At 42.4% G+C, this 15,430-nt stretch overlaps 1 protein-coding gene across 1 annotated transcript in view; it reads left to right on the plus strand.

The window, feature by feature from the left end:
- Positions 1-12,918: 12,918 nt before the first annotated feature.
- txndc5 (thioredoxin domain containing 5) overlaps positions 12,919-15,430 on the plus strand; it is an 8,691-nt gene continuing 6,179 nt past the window's right edge. The window contains exons 1-4 of the mRNA XM_076080278.1: positions 12,919-13,173; positions 13,931-14,083; positions 14,498-14,603; positions 14,711-14,807. Of these exons, the coding sequence (XP_075936393.1) occupies positions 12,989-13,173; positions 13,931-14,083; positions 14,498-14,603; positions 14,711-14,807 (541 nt within the window). The 5' untranslated portion in view covers positions 12,919-12,988. The remainder of the gene's footprint in view (positions 13,174-13,930; positions 14,084-14,497; positions 14,604-14,710; positions 14,808-15,430) is intronic.

The raw sequence follows: 15,430 nt of genomic DNA on the forward strand, positions 1-15,430 counted from the left end.
CAGGTCAGAGTAACCTTCCACCGTCTTGAATTGCGCTACAAGACCACTGCGGTCAATAATAACACGCGCTTTGCCAAACCGAATTGACATTAAGCAATCTGGGATTTAGATCATCTCTTTGTGGCCGAGGGATTGCAACAACAACAGGTTTCGACATTCATAGGAATTCGGGTTCTAAGTTGAAGTGCAGGCTGAAAAGTATGTAAAGCCAGAAATCTCTGCGCCTAGTAAAGTATTTGTTGAGCGACTGGTTCTGATCAACGACAACAATCGGTGCCCTATTTAGTGGCGTAGAACAGGAAATGTTACACGTTGTCTTAGACTTTCATAGAGAATCTGGTCCATCTTGATAGTTATCCGTCAAACACTGAGAGGAAACTATCCGGCGTCCCGTGTACTCAGGCTGCTGACACAGAAACTTTCCCTATACCCCGACCCGTAAGACGACTCCGCGTGCAGTTGGGCACTGGCTGAAATCTCCTCTTATCATCCTCCTCAGCCGGCTGCCTCAAGTCTCTGGACCTTTTGCTGGTGTGTTTTTTTTGTCTCCAGTGTGCATCAAGAGAGCAGTGTGCTCTTCCTGTTTTGAAGCGAGAGCAGTGCTCTCGGGCCACTGAGCTGCCGCTCCCTGTGCCAACACAAATGGTAAAGGAAGCAGCAGCACCCAGCTGGAGCTCCAGTGGGCAACGCACGGAGATAAGGGCTTGTGTTGGTTTATGCAATCTGATGCCCTGTCTGACGAAGTGCTTTCCACATCCACTGGAAAAGATGAAATGTGTGACTGCGGATGAACTGCGCAGGTTACGTATGATGATGAAGACGTTTGCTGAACAACAGGATCTGGTTTTAGCCGTTCAATGCTACAGAGAGCGGTTGAAGCTCAGCTCGCGTGACAGTTTCAGTTTGATCAACCCACAACGCTACTCAGCACATTCTTCAGCCCTCCCAACATCTGCTTGTAAGAGTGACCAAATCTCAAGATGTCAATGAAACTATATTTGACACTAATCGCATGCATATGAACTATGTGAGGTGTGCTTTCCTTAGCTCTCAGCAACCCACCCACAGGGTAAGAAAGCCCTCAAATCAGGATATATTATTACGTGCCGATTCAACTTAGGAACACTTTACCACAAACTTTGGCCTCCAGATTTAACGTGTTGAATCCTCAGCTTTCTGACAGGAAATACTGGATATTGTAAGCTTAAAACTTCATAAACATTCAGGTCATTGTCATTGCAGGATGCCGTACTGTGTTCATGATAATATCTCCACTGTCTGTATATGAACCCAATTCCATCCATGGTTCTTTCCCGTGAGCTTAGCGAGTGCTAGACGGATCAAACACAGTGTTTGAGCACACTTGTGTTGGCTTGATGTTTGAATGTCTATTCCCTCTCCTTTTAGTGCTGTACTGTTTGAAAATTAATCAAATAGTAGCGGAGGTTGAATTTCCTTGAAAAAACAAATAAAATACACACAACCTCGGAGGACCGCTACAGGTTCTCCAAAGCTGACAGCAAATTGGCCTTACTAAATATTTTCTCTTTGTTTCGGGGTCACCTTTCGTTTCAGTCGACTGATGAGAAAAAGCAGGTCTAACAGCAACACAATTTCACTTTTTTTGTGTGTGTTGGAACAATAGAAAAGCGAGGAGGTATTCGTTCACCCCCGCCTTCCTCACAGCTTATGAGAATTTCCCTGCCTCTGCGTGCTCCCTCTTTTTCTTTTGTGCTACATGATGGGGCCCCTGTTACTCAATTACTAAGGGGTCCAAAATGAAAATGCCAATGAACAAAAGCACCACGCTTCCGAGTTAATAACGCGGCATAAAACCACCCCAGGGATTCGGTGATGGGTCTTGAGGCGGATGGTGAAAAGCAGGTGGCAATATGAATTCTTTGGCAATAGCAAACGTTCACCCAGTGGATTTCTAAATAAGAGTAGGAGAGCTCTCAAAGCTGCAGTAAAGCAAATTAAGAAATTGATATTTCTCTAAGGGAAAGTTGCAAGGCATGCTGGATAGTCTCAGACTCTGGCAGCTGAGAAAATGAGCACTGGGTGGCATATAAAAGCAATCAGTGGAAAGAAAAGGGATGGAAATTAAACGTCCCACCTTTCACTATAAATGCCAGCGTTCCCTTATTAACGAGCACTGATATGCTCCCTGATGAAAGCTGACACTGTAACATGTCAAGTTTTTATTCTGTACAGTGAACACAGCCAGTTTATTAACCAGATGTATTGGTCAGATTATCTCTCTTTGAAAGACACACATTCCGTCTTTTGTGCAATAAAGAGCCTAATTAGCTGAACTGAGCGTGATGTTTTTTTGCGTCTGTTCAGTTTCATCAGACAGCCTCGCTAATGCAACAGCTCGGTGTTCCCGCCAGGTCCAAGAAACACAGGTAAGAGTCCAGCAACAACAAACACCTTCCTCGGACAATCACGGGGCAAACAATAGCCATGAGAGGACGCGGAAAACTGCCTGTCATCGGCCAAACGGCCACCAGCAGCAACAAGGCTGTTGTCGTCTAGATCCCTGAACCGTAGAGGAATGTCTGGCTCCACTGCCAGCCACATACCTTCTCAATGGCTTTGATTTTCTCTGTTTTCTGAGGTATTTTTTAAGATGTTATCTCCCTTTGACTGTTGCTGTTTCAATGATTCTGAACCCTATAACTATTGAAACAGAATTTCATATAGCAGAGAGAAAATTTACTCTTTTTACTTTCAAAAAACAAAACGTTAACATCAACCGAAAGGTTGTAAATCCTGCAAGAATTCATTTCTGGCCACTTGTGGGCAGCAGAAACAATGTAAACCCAACACTGACATATTATCACCCTTACCTCACCATATATGACACGTTAGTTTTCATTTGGAGCCGTTCAATATTAAGGTACGTTTCTATCATTTGTATTAAGCTCTGTTTTGTTCTCAACCAACTCCTGGGGGAAATATTTGGCCAGAAAACAAAACAATGAGCTGCAAGACACTAAAAAGCTTCGTAGCGCCGAAGGAAACTTCAAAGACAGGCAATAATTCTTAGTGAGTTTGTCGTACAAATATAGTCATTGTAAATATACAAGCACTTCAGTCAATTGACTTGACTCTATTACTGAACCTCCTGCCAGCTCATCGCACTCTAGATTTACATCTTCCTCTATTGAAATGTTCCTGTTATGAAATAAGGGTTGTGATTTAAATCTACTGGGCATGAGAAAACCATTTGCTCTGAGGCTTTTTGATCAGTTATTCACTACTCATTATCTGGGTATTGGTTTATGGAGCTAAGTCATGGAACAGAGAGGGGAAAGCAATGCAATATAAAGGATGATTCAAAGCCATGGTGATTGAAGTAACAGAGATGCTAGGCAGTGTATTAAGAGGCAATGTCTGATAATTAAAAATGAAATGCTTAAAAATCCCAAGTATGTTGTTCATGAGTTATGTTGTTGAACAATGTTGTTCAGCTATACCCGCAGGGCTTTTCAAAGGATTTTTTTCAGTTTCTGCAACGTTAGGATGATTATAAAATAAAACTGATACAGCTGTAAAAGTGTAAAAAGTCAATAAAATCAGACACCACTCTCAGTGAACAGGTGGTTTCCAGATTTGGAGAGGATGACACAATGTTTTACTGATGTCTTACTTATCTTATAAATGGAAGTTAATCCCAAGAAATAATCAAATACATTTTCCAGACAAAATGTGTGACTTTCAAGATAGTTAAGATATAATTACTCAAAATAATTGTTAGTCATAAAACTACACAAAGAAAGTGTGAATTGTCTGTAAATAACAGTGACTGTAGGATTCTCCTTTCTTCCGGTATAGACGGAAGCTTTTTGGACGCCCCCGTACCTCATCATAAACGATAGGCATCTTAAAAACAGGATTATCCCTGAACATTTTTCGGAGGCTAAACTGAATAATAGAAAAAGATAAGCTCCCAAAGTAGCCAACACTTCACAAAGGTAACTAAGCATAATGGTCCTTAAAAAAAAAAAAAGACAGTGGAATTTCTCCCCTGTTGTTGTCAGAGCAAGCCCTTTGCTCTCACTAAATGATCTCACGATGAGATCTCCCAAGGAGCATCTAATATCCCACCTACCTCAGCCCCTAAAACCCAATAAATCAATCAGTTGTTCTTTACAAGCCTGCGTGTGTGTGTTACCCATTCAGGAAAGAGAGAATCCCTGCTGTGGCTCGCAGCTTAAAACCATCCTGACTGACAGAACAATGAGGCAGACGGGAGACGGGGGGGGGAACAAGATGCATGCGTGTTTTGCCTCTGTGTGGATGTGATTTCTGCATCAGTGTGTGTTTGGAGCGGCCCGTGAACCCCCCCTGAATGCGAGTCAGCCTCTGATCCTGGCTTTCTCCAGGGAGGCCCTGGCTCTTGGCAGAGGAATGCATGGGAGTGGGCTCCTTCAATAAAGGCAACTCTCCTTCAGAGGCCCCGGGAAAGGCCCCGGGCTTCGCTTTTTTGCTTTTCTCCCCTGTCTCTCCGAAACCCAAGTGGGCTGCTGCTTTTGCTACTGCTGCTGCTTCGTTTCAAGCGTAATGGCTTTACCTTGAGGCCGCGGGAGAAAGACACAGAGGAAGGGAGTACAGACCTAAAATTATGACTCACCTACTGTATGCCAATGGGTAAGCACGGGATGTCATGACATCTTGTTAGAGCTCGACATGACTTTGTCTGTCATTCAGCAGATAATGCAGAATCCCAAACAGATATGTCGAAACTGTCTGGATTTTGAACTAGCTAAGAGAAAGTGAAAAAAGTGAAGCTAAAGCCAGCAGCAGTTTAGCTGAGCTGTTAGTGAGCTTCAGAGGTGCTGGTAGTTTTTGTTTGATGCTTACAGATGGAGCCAGGCTAGCTTTTTCCCATTTACCTCCCGTCTCTATGCTAAGCTAAGCTAAAGGGCTGCTGGAGTGGTATTGATCTTCTCATCTAACTCTCAGCAAGAAAGCCAATAAACACATTGTTGAAGACAAATGTTGAAGAATTTATTTTAAAAGTGAGGAAAGACAGTTTTACACCTAGTATCCACTTTCCTTGTTTGTGACTTTGCTCCGTCTCTTTCAATGATCCATTAAATGCATACATTTAAACTTGCACCCATTGCTCTTGTTGTGTCGTGATGGTCTCCAGCAGATGTGTGCAACGAGTGAGGCGGGAGACTAACAAAAGGAGAGTAGGAGAAAAAGAGATCTGAGGATAGAAAACCTAAAAAAGGAAATTCAAGAAAGATAAAGCAGAAGAGCCCCTAAAAAGGAGAGTCAGACCAATCAAATGAAAGTAATGACAACGGGAGATGAGAGGGAGAAAGAGAGGAACACAGACATGGAAAAAGGAAGTAAAAGATGGGATGGGAGGGAAAGACACAGAGAAGGGAAGACTGGTCCCTGGCCTGCAGATCAAAGCAGGCGGTGAGCAGCAGCTCCAGGCCGATCCTCCCAGCACCTGCTGCTGCCCTGCAGCCAAGTCAAACACTTTATTCCAGCAGACAAACTGCTTAATGGCTTCTGTGGAGGGACCTTTACCGGGCCCATGACTGACTCTGCAGACGCTCAGAGGTGCAGCCTGCTCTGACACACACACACACACACACACACACACACAGAGAAACACTCAAAGGCTTCCTTAAACTCGTTCTTACTCACTGCCTACACAGGGTGACACATCCAGGAGAGCGCACACAACTTTCTATGTGCGATCCATCCGATCATTTTATTGCACATCTGTTCAAGAGTGGAGAAATCCAGACACCTGTCAGAATCATAAACTCACTTAAAGTACCCACGGACTGATGGAGCATGCATACAATAAGAGACATTTACAATAAATCGCAAACACCTGATTCAAGCATTGTGCACTTTTCTGCCCACTCGAATGCAGCGCTGGTAAAGGTTGTGGTTGGACCTTGAGTCAATACGGAGCAGAGAACAAATCATCCTTAGAAAAACAGTAAACATCTGTTTTGTGACTTGGCCACCTCTCACTGGCAATGTCAGCCTGAGGCTGGGCCCCTTTTTACATTTTCCATGAGAGCAAACGGGAGTACCAGTAAGCGGGTGACAGCATCTGTAATTTCTACAGGAAAATAAAAACAAACCTTGACGCAATGACGGCAGGTACTGCGGCACTCGTAACGTGTCTTGCATCGTTTGTCCAAAAAGAATAAAACCATGGACAGTCTGTGCGTACGTCCTTTGCTCAGGCAAAGTGAAGCCTCATTGGTTGTTGATGACATTTACGGTTCGGCCCACATGAAATACTGTCTCCTGAAACATCCCTTTAGAACCCTACTCTCCTTGTAGCTATAGTCCACATGGCCGCAACGTGATTTGTAAGTTGTGAAGGACATCTAGACGCATGACATTGGGTTTTCTTGGACACAAACAGTATGTCATCCTCGATTGATCTTTGTTGGGAAATTCAGTTTTCTATTTCAGAGGCTGGGCCTGGCTGCAAAGCGGCAACCATGGCACCGGTATATGTCTTGCTCAAGGACACTTTAGCGAGCAGTATGCATGCGTTCCAATGTGTGGGCTTCAAGGGGATCTCTGATATTATTTTTACCACAATATTAATTTGTGTAGCATATAACGTTTAATAAGGCTAAGGGGATAGATTAACACACCATTTTTAAAACAGGATTTTAAAGAACATCTCGAACACGCTAAACATCCAACCATGTATAATTCCTTTAATATGTTCAGTTCCAAAGACCCCAAATTACAACGACTCATTCAAACATTATGATATTCAGGACAGCTAAAAACGTTCCCACTGAGGCACCAATGATCATGGTGATAGAGTATAGTGGCTGGCCTGCAATCTGGAAACATGTCCATGAGTCCAGGTCTTCTTTTCTCCTCTTTTCTCCCACTCTTTGTTCTCTACCTTGTTCTCCCACTCTCTGCCCCACCTCAACCCCCTCACAATCTGGCCCGTATATATCCTGATTGCTTTACCAGCAGGAAGTGGGGCTTTTACAATGACGGCTCTACCAAGAAGTGAGATGCAGAGTCCAAGTCGATGTGCCTGTCACCACCTGGTGTGTCTCACCTCAATGTTCAACAAAATGTCAATGCTTTGCCACGTCTATTATTTTAAAGACACTTGTCGACATAGACAAGACTGGAAATGACAAGTGGTGGAGTGAGTCTCATGACAAGGCTGCTTACAGCTTTATGGGGAGCAGTGACAGGCACCATTAGCTGTATGTATATAGGGTCAGAAAGCCAGTGTGTTTGCATCTTTATGACACTCTACAGCATGCCGAAGAAACTCTGTTGGTGCGAGAGGCACCATCTGGTCACCCAGGCATAAAAAAGGAGGACTTCTTCAATCAATCTTTATTCCTCAACATGTCATTGGAACTTCATTCACACGTTGCGATCAAAGTTGACCACCTAGAGGAAGTAAAAGTTGTTTTCCGTAGGTGAGCCTGCAGAGGGATCATTCTCTTCCAGAAAACCTCAATAAGGAATAAGATCTGCAGGTCAAATCTGTACAGAGTCTACAGCCATGCTAGCGGCTCTTTAAGCAGCAGCACGCAAGCTTTCTCAGTGAATGAATGAATGTGTTTTTTACAAATAGACCTATATATCATAACCATTGAATGCCAGGCCCTGTAATCCACGTAGACCTCTTGCTGCTCTTTCAGCAAAATACCCCCCAATATGAAATGATTGATCCTTTGCCAAAACTTACACTTTTTAAAACATTTTGTGGCCATTCATGTTGTTGATTCAAATTCATGACGACTGAAGCCAAAGGTCATTTTTGCAGGATCATGTTTTTTTTCCTCAAACAACGTTTGATTTCCAGTAGCACCTGTCAATATCCAACCTGTTTACTGCAGTGGTAGTTTCCAGCAGTGGGAAAGCCGCTGACCCTGTAAGCACACAGAACCTTGTGGAAAATGATGGTAATTCCAATACTGTTGATACCTCCGGAGACTTGGCACGGCTTTAGTCATCCGCATGGATCCAGCAGAGAGCAGTAGAACATAAAAACACTTGGGATACAGCGGGGGTTGTCATGGTAATCCACAACCACCATAATAATGTCTTCTCTTCCTTTATATATCTGATTTCTCTCTCTATCCCACTCCTACTATTACTATTATTATTTAGCTTTTTCTTTCTTTCTTTCTTTCTTTCTTTCACTTTCCATTTCCATCATCCTCTTTATTTCTCTTTTTATCCTCGCTGTCTATTAGCCGCCCAGATGAAACGACAAGGGGCTTTCCGAGTTTCTGGGATTGTTCCAATCATGTGGGAGAGCCCTTTCCTCACTGTCTTTTCCCAGCACAGGTGCCTGCTGCAGCGGCTCTAGTAAGCTGTCTGCAAATGACATTGGTTCCCCTCCATTGGTCACATCCTGTGTCCCGGATATGATACTGCCATGAGTCTCGGTGTTCCGAAATGGAAACACGTCTGGCTTTGGATTGCATGATGTCCATCTGTGGGACGACTGCGCTGAAAGCAGCAGAAAGAGTGTCCAACAAGGTAATTCCCAAATGTCCCACATGACAGAATTAGATTTGGTCAGAAATAGCCGCTGAAATGTTCCAGAAAGTCTTCTCTTTAACGGTTTTCTCAGTGTGTTCATTGGCAGTGCCGAAAAAGCAGAAATAGATACTGTTTGTGAGATTCAGTGTACAGCTGTTAAAGAGGAGGGTTTCTGCGATTCATTGACATTTTTATGATGATTGAGTTCAAATTACTTCATGAACATTTTTTAAGTTCACCTCTGGCAGTAATGTGAGAGTGCATAGAAATTCAAAGCAATAGTGCGACATTTTCGGAAATATATTAATTTATCTTGGTGCCGAGGGTCATGTTTGAAGATCGGTACCACTCTCATATCTGTGACTTAAAAACAACCACCCTTGCTCTGTTCAAGTACTTTTAATGTGCCAATCAGCACCTCTAAAGCTCTAATTAACATAGACTGGCGAAGAACTTAACCTTCTGGTGGACCAACATGGGGTCTTCTTTCAGACAAAAATATGTATGGTAGTTAACAACGAGGCACAAATCATTTTGAAATGCACCATAAATTACACATATCTGGCAATTTAAAATGTCATTTTGCAAGTCCTCCTGAAACACCACAATGTGTTGTTTCTACACTGTTTTTTTATGGATTAAACAAAGTCCATAATAATCTAGACCAGGTGTGGACAACCTTGGTTGAAGTTTGGTAGGCCTAATGATTACAACTCAGATGTGGATGATGTTATAAAGATGTCAGCCTGCTTGTATTGTGCTCTCATATATAATTACAAGGCCCTGATTGTGGGATTTTTAAATGTCGCTATGCACATTGCCTATATGGATGGAACACAATTTCAAATCCATTGGCGATTTAAACTTGGATGTTGTGTCATAAATTAACTTAATGTTAACCTAAACTAAACTAATGTTGATCGGGCGCACTGATTAACAAGAAACTGCCACTTCTTATGAAAAAAGTAGCTGACCCCTGATATAGACAATCAAATATCCTGTACCTGACCAGCCTGCATGTATATACAGTGTACATGTATTTTGCTCTGATTGGAGCACTTTTTAATTCAGAATAATGTACTTATATAGTAGTCCAAAGAGTCAGAGACACTTCATGAAAAAAGTCTGAGCACCCTGCCTATAGTTATTGCTCACTCTCTGAAGTTAGTGGCCTAGAACAATTTCTAACGGACTGTTTTAACACATTCACACACACACACTGCTCTTCTCTGTTATTCTCTGTTATTCTCAGTTCTCACTTTCACCCCGTTTGCCACCTGTCGACTCTTGCACTCTCAGCCACTGACTTCAGGCAATTAAGAAAATAAACAGAATGTCCAAGGGTCCCCAGGGTCCATTAATCTTTCTTTTTCCTATTACACAACGGACTGGACTGGCAACATGCCTGGTCATCAACAATGGGTAACCAGTAGACACCCACAACTATGCAGCCCCCACTTCACCACATGAAATGTAAAATGTGTCAGCAGCAACTTGGTCATATTTACCACAGCTATATGACATGTTGAGATTAAATAGTGATGTGTGGTTATTGGCTTGCCATTTTAACAATAGAGCCCATATGGGAGGGTTGAGCCTGTGTTTAGATGTTATTTATCATGTGCAAAAGTCTAGGAAAATAATCTCATATATCATTTTTCACCTCCAATTAACCGTGAAGGCATTTGCGTTGCACAGAGTGAGCAGCGGCTGAAATGTGAGAGTGTAGCGAGCACCGTGGGTCACGAGTGGATGTCAAGGCCATTTTTTGATATAATAGCTCAAATAAACTTTAGTGGGTGGGAGTTCTCGTACCACTGACACCTTCATGTCAGCACAGTGGACTAAATCAGAGCAGGAATATGATCATAGCAGTCATAACAGTTCATACAAAAATACCCTTGATGTGAAATGGAAAGTTCAAGAACTCAGCGTGTTCTTTCACTCAGTGGCATATACGAGTGTTGAGCTTCTTTTTTTTTTTTTTAAATAGACATTTTGCGAATCTCTTGGAAATATTTCAAACTGATTAAATAAACAAGATAAATGTGTTAGTTAGTGTTTACCCCCTTCTCCAGTCTTTATGCTAAGCTAAGCTAACCGGTTGTGGTATCAATATTCTCATCTAACTCTTGGCAAGAGATGAGCAAATGTCCCAAAATGTCAAACTATTCCTTTGGCTATCACAAAATGAGTCTTCAGGCCCACACGCATTGGAAACAAATTGATGTGTTTCTTATGTGTACAGCTATGATTGGGTGGCCTAAAAAAAATCTGTTCTGGTCCCAATGCGCAATTCAAAAAGCATTAAGGTTTCTGCAGGCTTCTGATCCTTTTGATTTATCTGTTGTTTTTTCATAGCTTGCTCCTGGCATGTGGGGGTCACGGCCAAAAGGGAAGACATTTCAAGTTCTCCCATGTTTGAGCTTTTACAGCCAAAGGTTAAAGATCGTCTGTTTGTACTCTGTGGACAGAATACAATGTGTGTGTATGTGTGTGTGTGTGTGTGTGTGTGTGTGTGTATGTGTGCATGTTTAACAGTGGAATTTCAATGGTTGTAAAGGGGACAGCAGGACAATGTCCTGAGGCAAGTGGCCTCAAAAGTACCGAAACGCTCTACACACAGAGAACTTCATAAACACCTCAGCCTGTAACACATATATTTCAAACTTCAGACACTGACCGTGCATGGTGGAATAATTTTCACCCACTTCTAGCGTATAAACATTCAAGAAAACCTGGTTTTATGAAAGAGATGCAATCGTCTGGAGTAGTGTCATACACCATAGTGTGCTCTGGGCGACAGCTCTGTCTGTTTCCATGCTGTAACCTCCTCCTCTCCTCATCCCACTCTTCCTGTTGTCCGGATGAAAGGAAAAAAGGGGAATGATTAAAGGGAAATACTGTACATATGAAGGTTGTCTCCATTTGGTTTCATGAAATCATGACTGTGTTAAAAAGTGAAATGGAGGACTTGCCAAAGAACTGTCAATCCGTGAAGCCAGCAGGGAACAGACACACACACACAAACATCGTTGTGGGAATAGATGTATGATTTATGTGCACTGTCGCCATTACGCAAGGCTACAGCCCCCACGAGAGGCACTATTTATCCAGCGCAATAAATTGGATTAATTATATTTGTCTTAAAATGTGCTCACTCTCAAGCATCGTTTCCATCGTTGAGGAGGCAACTCTGACTCATATCTGACCATCGGTGTAGAAAACCAACAGTCCGTCTGTCATCTGAACCGGCGGTGATGTGACACCTGAGCTGTTGTGCCAATGTATTTATAGTTTAGGCAAAACGCTAAATTGTTCTCTTAATCCTGGGTCTATTTTCATAATATTTCATCTTTTCATGGATGTTGGATTCATACCATTAGGAATTTAAAGAGTGGCCAGTTTGTTCTAGAGAGACAGCCTTAGGTGTGAAGGAAACTTAGACTGCCTGCCAAAGCGGTGTAGTCAACCAGAACTTAGTGAACCATCAACCAATTTGGCAGAGGTAAACAAACTCTCAAATGTCTCCTAAATTATATCCCAAAGACATTTTTTTTCACTGAGCTTCCTATGGGACTTATCTGGCCTTCCTTCAACATTTAAAGTGAAATGTTGTTAACTTTATATTCATCATCTTTGATGCTAAACTGTTAACCAGGTGTCGACATGTCTATAAAAGGGTACATAAGGTTACCCATAACATAGGGATGTGGCACATGAATCATCCAACATTTTGAATGGAATTATACAGTATATGGGGATGCTGTCTACACGCAGAAAAATTTCAAATCATGTCAAGTCCATTTTATGCATACAGCCCAAAACCACAAATTACCAATTTGCATCAAAGGGCTTTACAATCTGTATATGAGACCCTTTATTGACAAATCAATTGAATAATTATATATGCAATAATGTAGGCCGTGTCCTTAGCAGCAGTCCAAGTTCAAATCCGACCCCTGCATTTCGTCCCCTCTCTGTCCTCCTTTCCTGTCTATCTTTGGCTGTACTATAATAAAAAATACAACTCAAAAAATGTTTTAAAAATAAACTCACACACACATACATCTACATTATTGTTCATGGGGACCATTAAATAAATACCTTGTGACTATTTTAGTCTATCATGCAGCAATAAAAACCATGGGACAATGCACGCATGCCTACATCACAGAAGAAATAATGCAAAACATCTTTAACAATAAAGTCCAAATGGGCTTCCATACTTCCTCAAAGATCGGCATTTGTTTGAACCTGCCAGCTAACGCTTGCAAAGTACTTGCGGGCTTTCACAGATCTACACAACATCCAGTTTGCATGCCCTGCTGCCTCAATCCCCATGTGCATGTGTCCCATCCACAGTCCACATTCCTTTAAACGGAGGCTGTCAGAGGGGCGTGTACGTTGAGAGTCGGTCTTCTCACTCCAGCAGGGACACCGAGAGAGCTTCACCATGGCCTCAGCACTGAATTGCACACCCTTTATGTTGTGTTTTATTTATTTTTCGTTACTGTTTACCAGTGTGTTTTGCGACTCTGATGCAGAAGAAGATGAACATGCCAAGCACACGTACACGGTGGAGATGTTCAACGAGGCGGTGCCCACTGCACCCCACTTTGTCATGTTTTACGCTCCATGGTAAGTGAACAGTTAGCTAGTGAACAAGTTTGTTTTTTTCCATAAAACGTTGAACACATTAATTGCAGTAACCTGTACAACATTGTCTTCTTTTTTTTTTTTTACACCGCCCTTACAATAGGGAAAAGGTTTATAGAGTGGGATTAGAGCTAACCGGCAAGTTAGCAAACAAGCTAGGTAGCAGACATGCTAGTCTGCTACCCAGCTCCGTCCTCTTGGACAGCCGGTGTTTAGCTTAGCTGCTAACTAGCATAGCCAAACAATTAGCAAACTGCACTTTACTGCAATTGTAGCACTTTTCACAAGGGCCTCGGTGCTTACAATGCTAGTAACGTTAGTTCACTAGCCGTTGCAATGTAGTTGCACACTTTGAACGTGGGAACTTAAACTAGTGCACACAGTTTGTGGTGCTATGCTTATTAAGTTAGTGCAGAAATAGTCGACCACAGCTCGTAGTTGTAGTTTGGGAAGCCGTGCTTACGTGGCACGCACTGATTGACTGCTATATAACGTTACATGTCGGCGGTTCCAAAAATGTGGTCCACGGACCGTCAGAGGTCCTTGAGGGGGTCTAAGGAGTACAGAAGAAGACCTTTCAGAATGAAATGCCTCATAAACACCACTCTGAGCCTTCATATGTAATACATGTAATTCCACATTTCCCTTGAAAGTTCAGATAAGTTGTATGTTTATGTAAAAGCTTTAAGAATATCTTTTGTTGTACACTGACAGTATTTGTACCACTTGTTGTGTCCAGGTGCGGCCATTGCCAGAGGCTACAGCCAGCGTGGAATGAACTGGCAGACAAATACAACAACATGGAAGAGCCTACAGTGTATGTGGTGAAAGTAGACTGCGTCCCGGACACCAAGTTCTGCTCCAATAACCACGGGGTTAGGGGCTACCCCACGTAAGTAACCCTCACACCAATTCATATTAATGCATTAGATCTGCCCAGATTTTGCACATTTTTTACATTAACAAAAAAAGGCACTTCCATGTAGGATTAAAAAAAAAAACATAAAGTAAAAAGTCCTATTCATCACTGATCGACAGAGGGTTGTACATTGGCTTGCATTAAGTTTAATATTCTGTCAGTATCTTAATGACATCCTCTAGGATGCAGACTGCATGCTATACCTGCTGTCACTGGATAATGATTGACAGAAGCTTTATAACCATCCTTTGACAGGGTCCTAGAGCTTGTAGTAATGAGACTAGTTAGTAGTTTCACTTTCTTGTGAAGCTTGTGAGTGTGAACCAAATGTCTGCCATGCCAAAATTCCTTTAATTCAAAACGGGTTTTTTTGTGTGTTACATGTAGATTGATGTTGTTTAAGCCAGACCAGGAGGCAGTCAAGTACCAGGGGCCCCGAGATCTGAAGTCTCTGGAGACCTGGATGTTGAAGTCAATCCAGGAGGAGCCTTCAGTGAGTTGTGTTCACGGTTCCAACACCTCAAGTTTATGAACCAGTGACTCTTACAGCACGATAACGGTGGTATTTAAAGATGCTTGTTGTTGTTGTGTGTCCTCCAGGAACCAGAGAGTGAACAGGAGCCTCCTAAAGTCCCGGAGCCCAAACAGGGCATGTATGATCTGACCGCTCTCAACTTTAAGGCCCACATAGCCAAAGGTAACGATCTAGTAGAAAATATGCCGTTTAATGCTTCATGAAAGCTCTGTTGTGCCACTTAACAGAGGCAGATGAATAGTTACCTTCATCCTGTGTGTTTGTGCAGCTGCATCCTGCCTGCAGCAGATAACTTGTTTCTGTTTTGGCTCAAATTTTAAACATGCTTTCCGTTTCCAACCACACTAAGTAGTGTTTCTGGATCCCTCCTTAGAGAATGGAAACATTTCATTGCCTTGATTGACATAACTGACGTTTCAACACGAGCACCTGAGTCACAATCCACAACATCGGTCAACTCGAGCCAACTATATAACACTTGTCTGCTGTCGCCTCACCTTTCTGGACTTTCAGACAACGAATGCTAAAATAAACAGTGCTCGCGGTAATTGTCTCGTTGAAATTGTGTATTTTAAGCTCCGCTGAGGTTGAATGTTTTGGTTTTGAAGAAAAATAAATGATTTCTTGTTTGGAGAAGAAAGAAAGCAGGATATGACATACGCATGTTTATAGGTCCCACCTTCACATCTTGGCAACAGAGCTCCAATAAAGGTTGTGTAATTGGTTGCGTATAACCTCTGTATAGGAGGTGTATATTTTCATTTTTTCAGCCTCACCGTTGTACA

The sequence above is a fragment of the Anarhichas minor genome, unplaced genomic scaffold (assembly GCF_050575085.1).
Source record: "Anarhichas minor isolate MPS153535 unplaced genomic scaffold, ASM5057508v1 ptg000074l, whole genome shotgun sequence".
Lineage (NCBI taxonomy): Eukaryota > Metazoa > Chordata > Actinopteri > Perciformes > Anarhichadidae > Anarhichas > Anarhichas minor.